Consider the following 18,098-nt stretch of genomic DNA (forward strand, 5'->3'; position numbering starts at 1 on the left):
TCCATCGAGTCAGCAATGCCATCCAGCCATCTCATCCTCTGTCGTCCCCTTCTCCTCCTGCCCCCAATCCCTCCCAGCATCAGAGTCTTTTCCAATGAGTCAACTCTTCACATGAGGTGGCCAAAGTACTGGAGTTTCAGCTTTAGCATCATTCCTTCCAAAGAAATCCCAGGGCTGATCTCCTTCAGAATGGACTGGTTGGATCTCCTTGCAGTCCAAGGGACTCTCAGGAGTCTTCTCCAACACCACAGTTCAAAAGCATCAATTCTTTGGCGCTCAGCCTTCTTCACAGTCCAACTCTCACATCCATACATGACCACAGGAAAAACCATAGCCTTGACTAGACGGACCTTTGTTGGCAAAGTAATGTTTCTGCTTTTGAATATGCTGTCTAGGTTGGTCATAACTTTCCTTCCAAGGAGTAAGCTTCTTTTAATTTCATGGCTGCAGTCACCATCTGCAGTGATTTTGGAGTCCCCCAAAATAAAGTCTGACACTGTTTCCACTGTTTCCCCATCTATTTCCCATGAAGTGGTGGGACCGGATGCCATGATCTTCGTTTTCTAACCCTAATTCTGTGTATAGCAGTGCAGCTAACACTGAAGACCTTCCTGGTGAGAATCTTCCCTTTGAGTGTGAATGGGCTCCAGTCCCGTTTGCAGTGGTGGTTAGGAGTAGGTGCTGTGGGCTGTGTTCTCTTCAGCAGAGACTTTGAATCGAAAGATTCAGAGCTACTAGGAGCTCTTGCACCTTACCTGTAGATCCTCAAGGTAGGTGTGATTGGAAGTTTCCTCTTCCTGGATATTAGGAGTGAAGGACATCACTTTTTGCCCTTTCCATCACTTCTAAAATCTTTGCCCTCTGTTTTTCTTTTGGCCTTTCCATCACTTCTAAAATCCTTACCCTCTGTTTTTCTTAAAAAATCTCCAAGGAGCATTGTCTTCCTTTTTTTAAATATAGGCACTTTCTTGGTTTTGGAGGCTGTGAACGACAGAAATGATGAGAGAGAGCAAGAAGGGAAGAGAGGAAGGATTTTCAAGTGAGATTTTTCAGTTGTGGAATCCTTTTCATTTCTGGCCTTTAGCTCTGTATGTCTCAACTTGGACTCAAGGCAGAGAAAATTTCCTGTAACTAATTTATAATTATAGAACTCACTGATTGAAAACCACTGGGCATGTGATGAAGTACTTGTTTTGTCCATGCTAGTTCTAAAATCATAAAGTAGGGGCTGTAATTCAGAGTGTAATGAGAGGAACTCAGGCACATATGGTACTTCATTAGACTGGAATATATTTGAGTAATTTGCAGCAAAACTCAGGACAAAATGCAGCCAGGCTAGAGACAGACATTGACAATTTGTAACCAGCATGAATAACAGGAGACGAGTGTACATGTATAGTTAGTACATTCATTTGTTGCAGGGTTTTGCAGTCATTTGAAATGAAGATTAGATGACAGTGGAGAATAGTCAGAATGTGAAAGCCACTTAATGCTCATCCTGTTATTTTTATATTGATTTTTAAAAATATGTAAAATGTTTATATGATTCCAAATCAAAGCTTTATAAGTTTTATTCAGGGAAGTCTGACTTTCATCCCTATCCCTTCCACTCTGGTCCCCACCTTCTGAAGGTAACCATTTTTGTCTTAGCATCCTGATGTTTCTTTTTACATGTATAAGCAGTATCTATATGTATAATATAGGTATATATATCCATCTATTATATATATCACACTGTAATACTATACTCACATTTATTTTTCATCTCATTTAGTATAGTTTGCTTATATATAGTATTTATAAATATATATACACACACTCCTGCAAAAACGTGTATACTATTCTTTGCAACATGTGCCATAGACTAGTCATTGTCAGAGTGTTTTTCTCATTACTTTTTTTTAACGGTTGCATATTGTCCCATTTTGTGATTAATGAGGTTTATTTAGTCAGTTCCCTACTGATGGTCATTTGGGATTTTGCTGTTAAAAACAATTGATGCAGTGAATAATCCACACAAGTTATTTTGTATTTTTGCTAATGTATTTTTGGGCTGTAGTCATAGAGGTGGAATTGCTGGATCATTCTTGCTGTTTTTAATATTCTTGATATATTCAAAATGCTTATGAATGTGATTTCCTATATATTGTGTTTATTCTGTAGTTGTGGAGTATGGACTCAGGTTTAAAAGTAGCTGATTGCAGAGGACATTTAAGTTGGGTCCATTGTGTGATGTTTTCTCCTGATGGATCATCGTTTTTGACATCTTCTGATGACCAGACAATCAGGGTGAGAAATAATTGAGATTTTCATTTTAAACATTTAATGATGGTAAGCTTAATCTCCTACCAATTGAGAAATTGATGGGCACTATTGGGGGGAAGTAAAACAGAAACTGCTGGATTCACATTTATCCTTGAAAAGTGCTGGTATATGGACTATAGCAGTCACATTCATTCAGTACATGTACATTGAGTGTTGCCATGGCGCAGGTGCTGGAAAAATCCATTGATAAAACTGCACTTTGGTTAATTTAAATACATTTCATCAGAATAACTTTTGACTCCCTACCTTAAATTCCTACATCCAATTACTTGCCAGTACTGTTAGATTCTTTGACTGCTCCTTTCCCTGGGTCCTGGTGGGCACAAGGTTTTGTTTGCGCCCTCCGAGCATCTCTGGCAGGTATGATGTTTGAATGGATTCTACCTTTCCATTTTCTATCATTTATTTCTACTTTTCCATTTCAAGTTTAGGTACTCATTACCTGTTGTCTTTCTTATATTAATCTCTTTGCAAGTCTTTTCTTTCTTGGTTTTCTGCATACTGCTTGTGAGACATTTTCCTCATGTACAATGCAGATGTGTCATTTTTGCTCAAAAAGATAGTGACTGCCTTGCCTACCATTTGGAGTAAATAAATTGCTGTTAAAATTCTCTGTGGTTAAGGCTATTCTATACCAGTCTGTCTTCTGATTTATTCCTTCAAATAACCTACACTGGACTGCTCACATTTCCCCAGACACCTTGTACTTCCCTGCTTCTGTGTTTCTTATGTTTGGAATACCCTACTTCTCTGTATCTCTCCATGTTGAAATCCTAAGAATCCTACGAGTCCCCTCAAGCTTTCAGTAAAGCCTTTCCTAGTATTCTGTTCAGAGGACTGTCTTTTCTCCTTCAATGCCATGTAACTGTATCATTTTCTTAGTGCTATCTTGCTAAGTCACTTCAGTCGTGTCTGACTCTGTGTGACCCCATAGACAGCAGCCCACCAGGCTCCTGCGTCCCTGGGATTCTCCAGGCAAGAACACTGGAGTGGAGTGCCATTTCCTTCTCCAATGCATGAGAAAGTGAAAAGTGAAAGGGAAGTCGCTCAGTCAAATTCTGCCTTGATAAGAATTCCACCTCCTCACCTCTAATGTGTCACTACCCCTCCAACTTGTTCACGCATTTTAAATTAAGCTCTTGAGCCTGGAGACCCTGGTCTGTCCAAGTAGCATCTTATGCAGTCTCTTGTACAAATTGTAGTTAAAATTCGTTTAGTATTTACTGTATGCCAGACATTGGGCAAAGTACTGTGAATGTGTTAATTTGCTGATTCTCACAACAGTCCTTTTTGCAGCTGAGGAAGCAGTCACAGAAAGGTTAAGTCAGTGCTATTTACAGTGTAATAAGTCTCAATAAGCTTGAGCCAGAATATAAATGAGCACTGCTTCCTTCATTAAGAAAGTCTTATTTTAAAAAATCAGCTGTATCATAAGCATACTGTTAACAGTGTGTTTTGTGATAGAGTTGATTTTCTTTCTGGTTTAGGCTCCTTATCTTGCTATCAGACAATTTGAGAAATAGCAGATTCTTATCTTTGAGTAGCACAGGGTTAAATAATATGCCCAAAGTCACAACTTTCAGTAGAACTAGAATTCACACTAAGGCATTTTGATTCTAGCACCCATTGCTCTTAATAATGACTGCTTCTTACTATTCTTGTTAATAAGGTGGCGCTAGTGGTAAAGAACCTGCCTGCCAGTGCAGGAGACATAAGAGACATGGGTTCGATCTCTGGGTCAGGAAGATCCCTTGGAGGAGGAAATGGCAGTCCACCTCAGTGTTATTGCCTGGAAGATCCCATGGACAGAGGAGCCTGGTAAGCTATAGTTCATAGGGTCACAAAGAGTTGGATGTGACTGAGGCATCTTAGCATGTACTGTTGTTTAGTCACTCATTTGTATCTGCCTCTTTTGTGACCCCATGGACTGTAGCCCAGCCAGGCTCCTCTGTTCATGGGATTTTCCAGGCAAGAATACTGGAGTGGACTGCCATTTCCTCCTCCAGGGTATCTTCCCAACCCAGGGATCGAACCCGTGTCTTCTGCATTAGCAGGTGGATTCTTTACCTACTTCTTACTATTGAATGCAGGGAAGCCCTGCTTCTTACCGGGGAAGAGCCACCAGGAAAGCCCTACTTCTTACTATAGAATGCAATTAATAAATATTTATTGTTGAATTATAATCTAATTGAAAATTTTCTATCATAGGCATTTGGAGTGTAAAGTATGGTTGTATACTGTTTTAAGACTAAGACTGTCTTTACATTATTTCAGAGAATGCAGTGATCCTACTGTATTTTTTTTTAATCTCTTAATCAGCTCTGGGAGACAAAGAAAGTATGTAAGAACTCTGCTACAGTGTTAAAGCAAGAAATAGATGTTGTGTTTCAAGAAAATGAAGTGACGGTTCTTGCAGTTGACAATATAAGACGTCTGCAAGTGAGTATTTTTTAGAAAACAGTTGGAAAAATTGTTTTGATCAAACTCTGAATTCAAAATGGACTTGATCAGGCATAATTGTCTAGTATCTAAGAAATGCTCAGTAGATGTCAGTTGAATAAATACATGGGTTTTGAGCTGAGGCTCAGATATGCTAGTGTTTAGAATTAAACCTTGCTTTACTGCACTCCTCTCCTCTTGTTAACTGGAAGGCAGGGAGCAGGAACATGTAAGAAAATGAGACTAGATATTGGAGTGGAACTGGAGTGGAGAGAGAAACAGAATAGAGAAGAGGAGAGGGGAGTAGAGGGAGCAGGCACATGGAAGGTGTGAGAGCTGGCAGGCTTCAGACAGACTGGCAGGGAGGCCAGAGCTTACGTTCTGGAGCTGCAAAGCTCAGCTGGAAGTAGTAGAGGGAACGGTGACTGTTCACTCAGGAGACCCAGGAACAAGTTCAAGCTGTATCGTCAGCTAGTTCTGTGATGTTGAGTGAATTGCGTCACTTCTCAGAGCCTCACTTTCTTCACCTAGAAGGTCCTTTTCATTTAAAAAAATCTGTAAGCTGGTTTATTTATAAGGGTTAAGGTGGAGTCCAAATACAGGAAGCAGAGATCTGGGAATAAATTGTCTATGGCATGTGGTAATTTCTCCTTGTCTGCTGTGAGGGTCAGAGTTCAGCTGTGAGACACCTCTTAAATATAGCTTGTTCTGTATTTTACAAGTTTTACTGTTGTCCTTAATGTGTTGATGAGGAACTCCTCATATCCTGTATTTCTGGTATGAATTGCAATGTGGAATTAAACGTGGTTTCCTCATTACTGATTTTTAGCAGACTGATTGTTCCACTTGTGGTTTTTTTCCACTACAGTTTTCTTGTCAAGTTCAATACTTGTATTACCTTTATTAAATTTGTATAACCTTTCTTTAGCAGTAGTCATAATTGTAAGACTTAAAGAAGTCATCTGACTATTAAAAGTATCATTTTATTATGTCATTGGTTTTGGAAGAGTTTAAAGAATAAACTGACCAGTAATCATTCCATTAAAGTGAACATACATTTTTTTTAGTCACTACTTAAAAGAATATGAAAATTGATTTTTGAGGGAAAGATATTCACCTTTTAATAGTTCAGTCTTCATTTTGAATGCCTAAGAGAACATGCTGGGTAAAATATTATAAAGAAAAAGCTACTTTGATTGATTGATCCTATAATCTTTGTCCCTGAAACAAAGGTGATTGCTTATTTCATATTGAAAAATAATTCAGGACTTTTAGGTTGTAATGCTTAGTTAAATTTATCCAACAATTGATTTAAGCTTGAGAAATATTTTCTCAGGCCACATGTTTTAGTTGAATGATAGGCATTTTTATTAGTGGGATTTAAAAAAATAATCTTTAGTTTTGGTACAGATTATGAAACGTGATGCTCTTAGTTTATACCTTACAAGTCCAGCCACCCAAATTGTGCTAATGGGTTCTTCCCCAGTGCCGCCTCCTCCCAAAAGGAGGAGGAGGAGAAAAAAATCTTACTATGCACTGTCTGGTGAGGAATTTGGTGGATGTAAAACCCAATTTAATTTTAATTTGTCTTTTTATGTAATGTCTGTCTCAGTCCTGTTTCACCAAACTCCTTGAAAAATGAGAAGTGTATTTTAACAAACGGTAGCACTATTAAAATGGGCTCTGTGAAGAAACGGGAAAGAGTGTGTGGAGCTAGCTGTGAGATTACAAATCGGGCAGGTGTGTCTCAGGTGGCCGGCACAGCAGCTGCTTTTTAAACCTTTTAAAGCTCGTTTTACTTTATGAAAATGTATATGAACCACAAAAGTAAAATGAAATGAAAGTGTGAAGTGCTAAATGCAGCTGCTGAGAATAGAACAGGGCTTTGTTGTTCCCCTGGGAGCTCTTGTTGGTTATTTTCTGTTTTATTTTTCCAGTTTATTTTCTGTTTTATTTTCCAGTCTCTGTTCTAAAGAACAAAAATGGCTCTTACAGTCTAATACCTGATTGTGCCTTATTTTTCATTAGCTCATTAATGGAAACACAGGTCAGATTGATTACCTAACTGAAGCTCAAGTGAGTTGCTGTTGTTTAAGTTCACATCTTCAGTACCTTGCATTCGGAGGTGAAGATGGAGCCATTCAGGTATTCAGTTCTCGTCTGCAGAAGCATTCTGAGCAGTATAGTTTTTATTTAAAATTAAGTAGACACCTGGCTTTGTAGACTTACATAGTAAATAAATCTTTCTATGGTATATTAGTCATTCCTCTGTTAGATTAAAAATAATCTTACAATCCTATGGTTGTATATTTTTCATATTGCTTTTATTGCTCTGTCTCATACTTTTTGTCTTTTTGTGTTCTTTATTCACTGCCCAATTGTCTTGCTGTTCCTGAATTATATTAAACAGTCTCAGAGATTTAGTTATGCAAAGAACATTTTTTTCTCTTCTTAGAAGCTCAGCCATATAGGGGTATAAGTTGTTTCCATGTTGGTTCTGATCAGGTTCGTCGAGAATTTCAGTGTTGGTACCTTATATTTACTCACCTCATCAATCTTTGCTGTCCTGCTTTTGGTATTGAAGTACACCTGTTTACCACTTGAAATCCTTAATTTATCAAATAAGATTAAATAAATAAAAATCAGGTTGAAGGAAAAAGGATAGTAAAATGAAAATCATTTTGGGAAAAAAGTGATTTCATCACGAGTGAAATTCATCACAGAAGCATATTTTTTCTAGCTATGTAATAGTTCAGAGAACATGGTGGTTTTTCTTACTTTTTCTCACTTGGCTTTTTGGAATTATTTCTTAATTTGTTAATTATAGCATTAGCCACATTTATTTCACATTGGCTTCATTGTGATAAGGAATTACACAAATACTCTCCAGTTCCATTTGCCCCACAAAGAGGAGACTATATATATATTTATATTTTTTGAGTTTTTTTCCCCTTCCAGCTTTATTGAGATATAATTAACATATAGCATTCTGGTGGCTCAGTGGTAAAGAGTCTGCCTGCCAATGTAGAAGACATGGGTTCCATCCCTGGGTTGGGAAAATCCCCTGGAAAAGGAAATAGCAGCCCACTCCAGTATTCTTGCCTGGGAAATCCCATGGACAGAGGAGCTTGGTGGGTTATAGTCCATGGGATCGAACAAGAGTCAGACACGACCTAGCGACTAAACAGCAACACTATGTATGTTATTTTAAGCCGTACAGCATAATTATTTGATTTACATTGTGAAATGGTCATCACAATAAGTTTAGTGAACATCTGCCATCTCATGTAGTTACAGAATTAAAGAAATAGAAAATTATTTTTCCTTTTTAATGAGAACTCTTACGATTTACTCTCAGTAACTTTCAGTTATAATATACAGTACTGTTAATCATATTTATTATGTTGTACATTATATCTCTTGTACTTATTTAGGGTGTATCTACTTTTTTGATGTGAATTTATTTGACAGCCTTTTTGACATAGTCATTAGGTTTTGAGTTATGTTCTGCTTTTCTTAATCTCTGCATTTGTCATATTAATTTTTAGCCTTTTTAAGACTCCTTAGTGCACTGCCTTCCAGCCCATTCATACCCTCTTTTCCTTTACCTGTCTCTCTCACCATCCTTTATCTTTCCTTGTCTCTGTTATTTTGTAAAGAGATTGCCTTGGCTCTCATCGTGGATGTTTTTCTTTCTTCCTTCTCATCCATCTTAAATGTCATTTGCTTTTTGGAGACTGAGCTTAGACTGCCATTGTTTGATGAATTGGGTAGCTGAGTACTCAGAAGGACCACTGGTTGCCACTGCTATCTGGTTATTCCAGTGAGTTTTTTATTTTAGAGTGTAGATGTGTGTGTGTGTGCACAGATGTGTTTGTCTGTTTTGTGCTATTCATTTGTGTGTCTTTAGTTCAGCTGAAAGCACTATGAGATGGAAATTCTGTGCCCTTCTGTAGTCTAGTTTTGATTTAATATTTTCAGAGTGTAATTCAGGTGTTGCTGAATATCCTTGTATAAACTTTCTGTGGTTTTCTGCTTTGTAGATTTTAGAACTCCTGAACAACAGAATCTTCCAATCCAGAAATGGGCACAAGACCACTGTTCGGCACATCCAGTTCACAGCTGATGGAAAGACTCTTATCTCAAGCTCTGATGATTCTGCAGTTCAGGTAAGAAGAAGATTGCCCTCCTAATGGGTGTAACACTGACTCCAACAAGGGAACACTTTGGTTGCGACTCAAATCCAGCACATGTTTTAAACTTCAGATGACTTTGGGCTTCCTTTTAGATTATGCAGTGGGCATAAATGAAACCCATTCTGTTCTGTATTTTTCTGTGCATGAGGCAGGTAGTTTGGCTTGGAGCCCTCTACTGGGAGATTGTTTACTTTGAAAATCAAGCATTCATTTGAATTCTCCCACCTGTATTGGTGTTTGGATTTGTGTCAGTATACTTCCTGCCACATTTATGTAATTTCAATTTATTTTTCTTTACACTACTAAAGTAGTAATTATTTTAGATTGAAATATTTTCATTGTTTCCTTTAAGAGTAAGATATTTATTATAGGGCTAAAATCCTGTGAAAAAGAATTGTTTACCAAAGCTAAGGATTGTGGATATAGAGGCCTTAAGCCTACTGTATGTTCTTTTAAACTTTATTTTTAATCAAAGTTCTAGTACATATACTTTTAAAGCTTGAATAGTACTACAAGGCTCTTTAATAAAAGCAGACTCCCCCATTTCTCTTAAAGCACTGCTTTTAGCTTTTAGATGTTTTTTTTTTTTGGTATTTATCTTCATGCCCCCACAGTGCATACTTATAGTGCTGATTCTTGATTTTTAGCTTTGACAATTTATTGAATCTTTCATATTAAGATGAAAATTTAGCTTTTTTCCTCCTCCTGCTTACCTCCAGAGTGTGCACCCACCCTTTTGTCAATCCCCCTCCCCCCAACACAATCCCCCCAAAATTTTGTTTAGGTCATTGGTGTCACTGTTCAGACTAAGTAGAACAAGTGTACTACGGATGCCTTTTCTGCCTTAGTGCAGTTCAGGAAACGCTTAACCTGGTTGTAGTTGGAAATTGTTTTACCCTAAACCTTGAAGACAATGTTCTATTTTCTTCCAGATTTCAGAGCTCATGTTGAGAAGTCTGAAGCCATTCTGATTCCTAATCTTTCTCTTTGGAAGGTTGTAGGATCTTTCATTTGTCCTTAGAATTGTGAAATTTCATGATGGTATGTCTTGGTGTGTTTATTTCGTCCATTGTTTTGGACTTTCACTATCTTTCTCAGTTTGGAAACTTGTTTTTCAATTCAGAGAGGTTTATTTGAATTATTTCTTTGACACCCCCTGCCTTCCATATACTTCTTTTTTCTGTTATTATCCCTTATTCAGATGCTGGATCTCTTGGACTGATCATCTGATTTTCTTTTTCTACATTTCATCTTTTTGTATACTGTGCTCTATTTCTTGGGAAGTTTCCTCAGCTTTATCTTCCATCCCTTTCTTTGAGTTTTTCATTTGGTATATTTTTAATGCTGGAGAGCGTTTCTATTTTTATTTATTCTTTTTGAGAGTATGTATATATTCTTGTTTTGTAGATGAAATATCTTCTTCTCTGAGGATAGATGGATATGTAAATAATAGATGGTGGTTTAATCGCTATGTCTGACTCTTGTGACTCCATGGACTGTAGCCTGCCAGGCTCCTCTGTCCATGGAATTCTCTAAGCAAGAATACTGAAGTGGATTGCTGTTTCCTCCTCCAGGGTTTCTTCCCAACCCAGGGATCGAACCTGGGTCTTCTGCATTGCAGGCAAGTCTCTTGCATTGCAGGCTGATTCTTTACTGACTGAACCACCACGGAAGCCCAAATAATATATAAATGATATAATATGTGTTATATATAATTTTTCTGTCAAGATTTAATTTTCCTTCATAGTTGTTCTTCCCTCCAAGTTGTTGTTTTTTTCTTTCTTTACAAATATATTTATTTGTTCGGCTGTGCTGGTTCTTTGCTGTGGCACGTGGGATCTTTGATCTTAGTTGTGGCATGTAGGATCCAGTTCCCTGACTAGGGATTGAACCTAAGCCCCCTACATTGGGAGTGTGGAGTCTTAGCCACTGGCCCACCAGGAAAGTCCCAGCTTTTATTTTCTTTTTGGTTGTTTTGGTCTCTTATTTAAAGGCTTTCCTCAGCTGTGTGGTGGTCATCCACTGCCCAGAGATGGATGCTGAAATGCTGATTGGGATGCTCTTTGTTGACTGAGACCTTCTCTGAAAGGTGATCTGGATGGCAAACTTTGTTGTCTGTGTCTTTAGGTCTGTCTTGGTCTTGTCGGATTCCTAGAGAGGAGTCTCCCGTCTTCTGCCTGGAGGGTGTAGACCCCACATGCAGGCTCTAGAGCTCAGAGGGGAAGGAGGAGGGGGGCTGCAGGTGGCGCAGTGTCTCAGCGCTCAGTGTACAGACCTTCGCCGCTGCCCCTGTTCTCACAACTGCAGTCCCACCCTCAGCCGTCCTTGAATCCAGAGAGTCTTCTTTCTAGCTTGTTTTAGGAGCATTATTCTGCACTACTTTATTCCCTTTTTTCCCCTCATAACGACTTTGGTATTCAATAGTGACTTGTTTTCCTTTTATATGAAGTCAGTTTTCTTGAACTCTTTCAAGGGATGGGAAAGGACAGCATTTCTAGCTTCATAGCTCTGCAGTTTCTTCTGTTGTTTTCCTGAAGCATTAAAAATTCAGCCTTGTTCTGATCAGATCCTTTTGTTCTCTCCCCCTCCCTCATTTTCATTGAGACCTTTCCTTTCCTTTTCTGCCTTCATCCTTGTTTTGCTCACTTTGAATTCTGTTCCCAACAGCCCCTCCTTATTATAGGATTGCTCCAGTTTTTTATATTTATTTGGCTGTACCAGGTCCTAGTTGTGGCATGTGGGATCTACTAGTTCCTAGACCAGGGATGGAACCCGCCCCCTGCATCGGGAGTGCAGAGTCCCAGCCACTGGACTACCAGTGGCCCTGTCCCCTTTACTTTTGAGAGTTCATAGGGTCCAGATTGCTTTAGCCCTTTCAGACTGTACCATAGTCACCTTGCATTAAATTTCTCCTGCTGTTCCCCATGGGTCCTTTGCACTTTCCAGTGAATGGCACTTGGCTGTCTTGGGATTCTCCTGGTTTTAGGTTTGTGGACTCTCCATGCTTTCCTCTGCTTCTGCCTATATAGATGCTGGTACCACACGAGTCTTACAACTCTCGTATCTTGTGGTGTGTGATGCTACTTTGTCACTTAACACGGTCTTCTTGTTGATGTTGCCTGTGCAGTTTTGGATTTGCTGTCTTAATTGCTCTGTCTGCTCTTAATGGAGGCTTCAGGGAGCTACCCATACCACTGCCATCTTCCCGCGGCTACTGATACTTCTGTTTTCAGACCTACCCTCATTCTAACCTCTTGATGTACTTTTAGTGACCTCGGTTCCTGAGCATTTGGGGAATTCTGTAGTGTCAGTTTTTTTGTTTTTGTCTTTCTGATGCTTTTAGGATTCTGTTTTCCTGGTTCTACAAAGCCAGTTACCATTCTCCTGCTTTACAGTCTCTGTTTTGTTATTGTCTTTCTCATTCTCTTGACTTTGTCATTTTAGTGGGGTTTTAGAAGTAAAGGAGATAAGTGCATATGTTCAACAGAAGTTAGTATGTATTCTTTTATATATTTATGTATTTCGCGCATGTATTTATACTATTAGAAACTATTTTGGAAAAAAAGTCTTTTATGTCTTTGTGAGTCCTGTATGGTTGGAATGAAGTTTGCCTTTAGTACAGAGACTTACTCATTATGGAATCCCATGATAGCAGTGTATTAGCTGTGAAACAGTGTAATATTCACTTTTCTTCCTTTCCAGATGGCTTTGAAATGGGTAAAACTAAGCTATATCTGATGAAATTCAGCTGAGACATTATATACTGTATAGCCTTTTTGTCAAAAGCTAAAGCCATAGGTTTTATGACCTGCTTGAAGATCAGATGTTCTCAGCCAGAGGGAGAAATAATATCTACGAATATTTTTAGAATCTGAGTTAAGTTATTTTTAGAAATGAGTTGTGTTTCATCCTCTCTTTCTGCTCTACTCAGAATACTTTTTACATTTAAAATGTTTTAATGTGTATACATTCACGTAACAAAATTCTTGGTAGATATTTCTAAGAATTGATCGGTTGGGTTTTTGTTTTAGTTTTTTAGTGTTTTAGTCAATAATCAACTGGAGGTTTGGTTCCCCCACCCCCCAGCTTTATTGAAGTTGAATTGACAAAACTGTAGTATGTTTAAGACATATAATATGATGATTTGATATATGTATACATTGTGAAATAATTACCACCACCAAGCTAACAAATCTGCAAATAACTCACACAGTTACCATTTTGGAGGTTTATTTTAATCATCTTTGTATCCCTAGTGCCTATGTGGTAGTAGGGATTTGGAAATTTTTGTCAAGCTGAACTAAAGTTATTGCCAAAATTTGAAGAATCAGCTCTCCTGATGATAGCACCTAGAGCTGTAAATATTGAGGTCTATTTTGGTAGTTTTTGATCTATGTAAATAGATCTATGTAAATCTTTGGTATGTAAATAAAGCCCAAATAGTAGCTGTGTTCACCTGAGATTGAGAATATATTGATTCTTACAGGTATAAAAGATTCTTTAGCATTTTAAAACATTTAAACTTATATAGCTGAAAAAATTCTGGTGTACATACATTGTAAAAATTACAGCTAATGGTAGAGACATAGCCAGACTCAACCTTTATACATTTGACTAATGTTGGTAGAAGTTTAGCTGTTATATAAGATGATTCGATTAGCACAGGACATTTAAGTCCAACAAAAAAGTATCTTTGTCATCATTGCCTTATCAGAAAGCAACTGCCAAAAAAAAAAAAATCTGCTAAGGCTAGTCTCTTCACCCTCAGCGATTGTCAAATTCTTTGTTATGTCTGCTCAGGAGGGCTCTCTGACTTCTTGATGTGGAAGGTAGCAGTAAGAACCTCAGTCAGGAATGAACACTGAGTCAGACACAGCTAGGAATGGCAGTACCAGTCAACCAGGAGGAGCTGTTAATAGAATCCACTTATCTTCTAGGCCGCTAAAGCCCAGAAAGTTGAAGGAGGGAGCCAGAAACTTCCTATTACAATGGCCCAGGGTATTTTATGTTTAGTCACACAGGGTGCCTTTTTTTCTGATATGATTTGGGGAGCCAGAAAGCTTCTGTTTCTTCCCCCTCACCTTAGCATATCTTATTGAGCTCTTAAAATACCGAAATTCCCAATTCATTCTCCTCAGAATTACTCTCACTTCCAGATCCTCTCTTAAGTTCCCTTGCTCTCATACAAGATAACCTTGCTTCCACGAATGGGCACTCAGAGACAGAAAGGATGGAGATGTCTGAGAGCCAGGGCATGGTGGAGGTGGGAGGGTGGCTGCTAAAAGTGGAGGATAGAGGAGTAAAGAAAGAGGGTAAGAGAGATGTAATTTCTTTTACGATTTGGTCTAAGCCTGATAGAAAAAGCCTCAAAGGGATTTCTACTGTTTAACCTGCACTAGTCAGAAACTAGACCCAGAATATTATTAATGTGCATACCTGAGATGGTGGCTGCTTTTTCTTTGTCTTTTTATCTCTTATGTTGAAATAAAAAAAAGAAGAAAATTCTGTGGGAGACTGACTAATTGCCCAGAAGTCTAGCTTCAGGCTCTCTGGGCTGTTTCTTAGAATATCTTCTCAACCTTTCCCCACTACCGTTCCTTCTGCATATCCTGTACTCCAGCCAGATTAAACTGTGAACAGGTCCCTGTAACCTTTCCACCTTTTCCTACTCCTGTGCTTTAACTCAAGCATTCATAGTGTGTGTTTGAAATGCCCTCCTCTGTTTGTGGATCATGATTCCAGTTCATTTCTCAAGCCTACTTTGAATGCCCTGTCTCCAACATTGCAGTCTCTTCTCTTTCCCTTGTGTCATGAGGAGTTCTTCCTGGAATGCCATGTGAAAAATGATCTACTGTATCACTTGTCATTTTGAAGATTGTACTGGGGGCTAGCTAAGATATCTAAAGCTCAGAAGTCCCACAGCCTGGTTTGAAGCTGCTCTGGTCAGTGGACCTTCACAGGCAGTAGGACCAGTAGGATTCAGTAGTTTCAGTTGAGCTGAAATCAGGGCTTGGCCTAGCTTGTGAGCTTCAGATATCTGTGAATATATAATTGGGATAATTTTCTTTGGAAAATTTAATCAGATGGTGAGCTCACTGGCATATTGTGACTTTTCTCTATCTTCTGATATAATTAACTGCTCTCCAAGCAACCAAAGGAAACAAATTTTATTTAGGAGGAAAAATATTTTATTTTGCCCTTAGTCAAGTTAATTAGCTCCAGCTTTTCTCTTCTCTCTCTGTAAAATGGGGATACCATATTCTTATTTGGTTCTTGTCTATATTTTACTGAAGTGCCATGCAGATGAAAGACTTCAGACAAGGGAATGCTTCTCCCCTACCCTTCTAATGGGGTGTTTTCGGAAAAGGGTTATAACAGACTTATTTCTTTGATATTCAGATATGGAACTGGCAATCAGAGGACCCTTTCTTTCTCCAAGCCCACCAGGAAACAGTGAAAGACTTCAGACTCTTGAAAAATTCAAGACTTCTTTCCTGGTCATTTGATGGAACAGTAAAGGTAATTTCTAACAGACGTTTCTTTGTTACGAAATACTTTACTGTTGTATTGATTATATAGTGACAGCCAAAAGCAGATGGCTGATATGTAAATACTTAAATTTTTAAATTTCTAAAGTAGAAATGCCTGTTTTTTGTTTATTGCCGTCATCTACATCTGCTGTGTGTCTATGAACATTTGTACTAAAAGGCACTTAAAGAGGTCAGAACAATCAGTGTGCTAAAGCTCTTGTTTTCTGGCTAATTATGCTCAGTAATACAGTGTGTTCTGAAAAGTGTCAACTTCTGAGTTTTTCTTTGAAGGTATGGAATATTATTACCAGAAGAATAGAAAAAGATTTCGTGTGTCACCAGGATACAGTTCTTTCTTGTGATATTTCCTCTGATGCTACTAAGTTTTCTTCTACCTCTGCTGACAAGACTGCAAAGGTAGGTCAATTGGGTGAAAGGTGCATGCCTAAAACTTGAGTGTTGGTTATGTATTGTGAGTCTAACTAATGTGTAAAAACTTTGCTGGTGGCTCAGATGGTAAAGACTCCATCTGCAATGTAGGCAACCTGGGTTTGATCCCTGGGTTGGGAAGATCCTCTGGAGAAGGGAATAGTTAACTCACTGCAGAATTCTTACCTGGAGAATTTCATAGACACAGGAGCCTGGTGGGCTATAGTCCATGGGTTTGCAAAGAATCGGACATGACTGAGTGATGAACATTAACTAATGAGTAAAAGAGAAAAATAATATTCTGTCTACATGGCTGCCTCTTGTGAATTTTTGGAGGATGACCATTGGCATTTAGTTTGTATCAAATATGTTAAGTGAATGACATTGAGGACTTTTGATTTCTCCTTTACTGATATATTTTCGTCTGTTAGTAATCAAAGGCAGCATCTACTGGATATTATAGGGATAAAAAGTATTGAAAGAGATTTACATTTAATTGTACACCCACAGTTAAATTTTTTGTAATCGATGTAAATTGATGCTTCTGAAAATCATATTCCAGTGAAATGATGCTGCTGCTCGGGGACACTGAAGACTCCATCCTATTCTTTTTTCTTCATCTTTGTTAATGGCATTGTTATCTGTCCATCTTTCCAAACTATAAACCTTGGAATTCCCTGGGACTTTCCTGTCTTCTGTGTTCTATTGATTACTACTCAGTGTCTCTTGGATCCTTATTCTCTTCCTTTTCCCCACCCCTAAGACCAGGCTGTCTTCTTTTATTGGTGGACCTGCCACTGGTCTGCACCTCTTCCAATTTATCTTCCCTGCTGCTGCCCAAGTGCCCTGTTGAAGCTCCTCTGAGACTTGGTGGTTTACAAGCCTATATCCTTACCTCATCTTTGTCTCTTTCTGCTAAATTGCTTCCTCTGTGCCAGACTACTTCTACTTCCACCTTTTTGTGCACACTCTTATCTTTGGCTCAACTCAACCTTTTATTCTTTTTTATATCAATGCATCGTGACTCATTCTTTTAGATCAGCATTTGAGGTCAATTCTTCAGTGAACTCTTTCCTGGCCCTCAGGGACGATTAGCTGTTCTACCTTAAGTGTTCCTATTACATGTTCTCATATTAATCATTTACTTCATACCACTGTTTGCTCAGCCATTTATGATTAAAGTAGAAACTTTTCAAGGACAGGGACTGAGTCTGGTTATCTTTGTACTACCAGTTCTTTGCTCTGGAACATTTTTTCAGTATGTGCTTGTTAAATGGTGATGACAGAACCACCAGGGAGAATATTGGAAGGAAAAGAACAACATCTTTCTGCCAAGATAGTAGGTTGGTATAGGGATTATAGTAGGGTCATGATGGAGAGTTCTGACAAATGTGGTCCACTGGAGAAGGGAATGGCAAACCACTTCAGTGTTCTTGCTTTGAGAACCCCATGAACAGTATGAAAAGGCAAAAAGATAGAGGACACTGAAAGATGAACTCCCCAGGTTGGTAGGTGGCCAATATGCTACTGGAGTTCAGTGGAGAAATAACTCCAGAAAGAATGAAGAGACAAAGCCAAAGCAAAAACAACACCCAGTTGTGGATGTGACTGGTGATAGAAGCAAAGTCTGATGCTGTAAAGAGCAATATTGCATAGGAACCTGGTATATTAGGTCCATGAATCAAGGGAAATTGGAAGTGCTCAAACAGGAGATGGCAAGAGTGAACATTGACATTTTAGGAATCAGCGAACTAAAGTGGACTAGAATGGGTGAATTCAAATCAGATGACCATTTGTTTATTTTTGCTTTTATTTCCAGTATTCTAGGAAGTGGGTCATAGAGGATCCTGCTGTGATGTATGTCGGAGAGTGTTTTGCCTATGTTCTCCTCTAGGAGTTTTATACTTTCTGGTCTTACGTTTAGATCTTTAATCCATTTTGAGTTTATTTTTGTGTATGGTGTTATAAAGTGTTCTAGTTTCATTCTTTTACAAGTGGTTGACCAGTTTTCCCAGCACCACTTGTTAAAGAGATTATGTTTTCTCCATTGTATATTCTTGCCTCCTTTGTCAAAGGTAAGGTGTCCATAGGTGCATGGGTTTATCTCTGAGCTTTCTATTTTGTTCCATTGATCTATATTTCTGTCTTTGTACCAGTACCATACTGTCTTGATGACTGT

General features: G+C 38.5%; 1 protein-coding gene across 4 annotated transcripts in view; it reads left to right on the forward strand.

The window, feature by feature from the left end:
* APAF1 (apoptotic peptidase activating factor 1) overlaps positions 1-18,098 on the forward strand; it is an 87,157-nt gene that overhangs the window by 54,812 nt on the left and 14,247 nt on the right. For all 4 annotated transcript variants that reach the window (XM_010831576.1, XM_010831575.1, XM_010831577.1 and 1 more), the window contains 6 exons: positions 2,164-2,289; positions 4,645-4,764; positions 6,793-6,909; positions 8,808-8,933; positions 15,360-15,479; positions 15,782-15,907. In XM_010831576.1, the coding sequence (XP_010829878.1) occupies positions 2,164-2,289; positions 4,645-4,764; positions 6,793-6,909; positions 8,808-8,933; positions 15,360-15,479; positions 15,782-15,907 (735 nt within the window). The remainder of the gene's footprint in view (positions 1-2,163; positions 2,290-4,644; positions 4,765-6,792; positions 6,910-8,807; positions 8,934-15,359; positions 15,480-15,781; positions 15,908-18,098) is intronic.

Source organism: Bison bison, unplaced genomic scaffold (assembly GCF_000754665.1).
Source record: "Bison bison bison isolate TAMUID 2011002044 unplaced genomic scaffold, Bison_UMD1.0 scf7180017864529, whole genome shotgun sequence".
Lineage (NCBI taxonomy): Eukaryota > Metazoa > Chordata > Mammalia > Artiodactyla > Bovidae > Bison > Bison bison.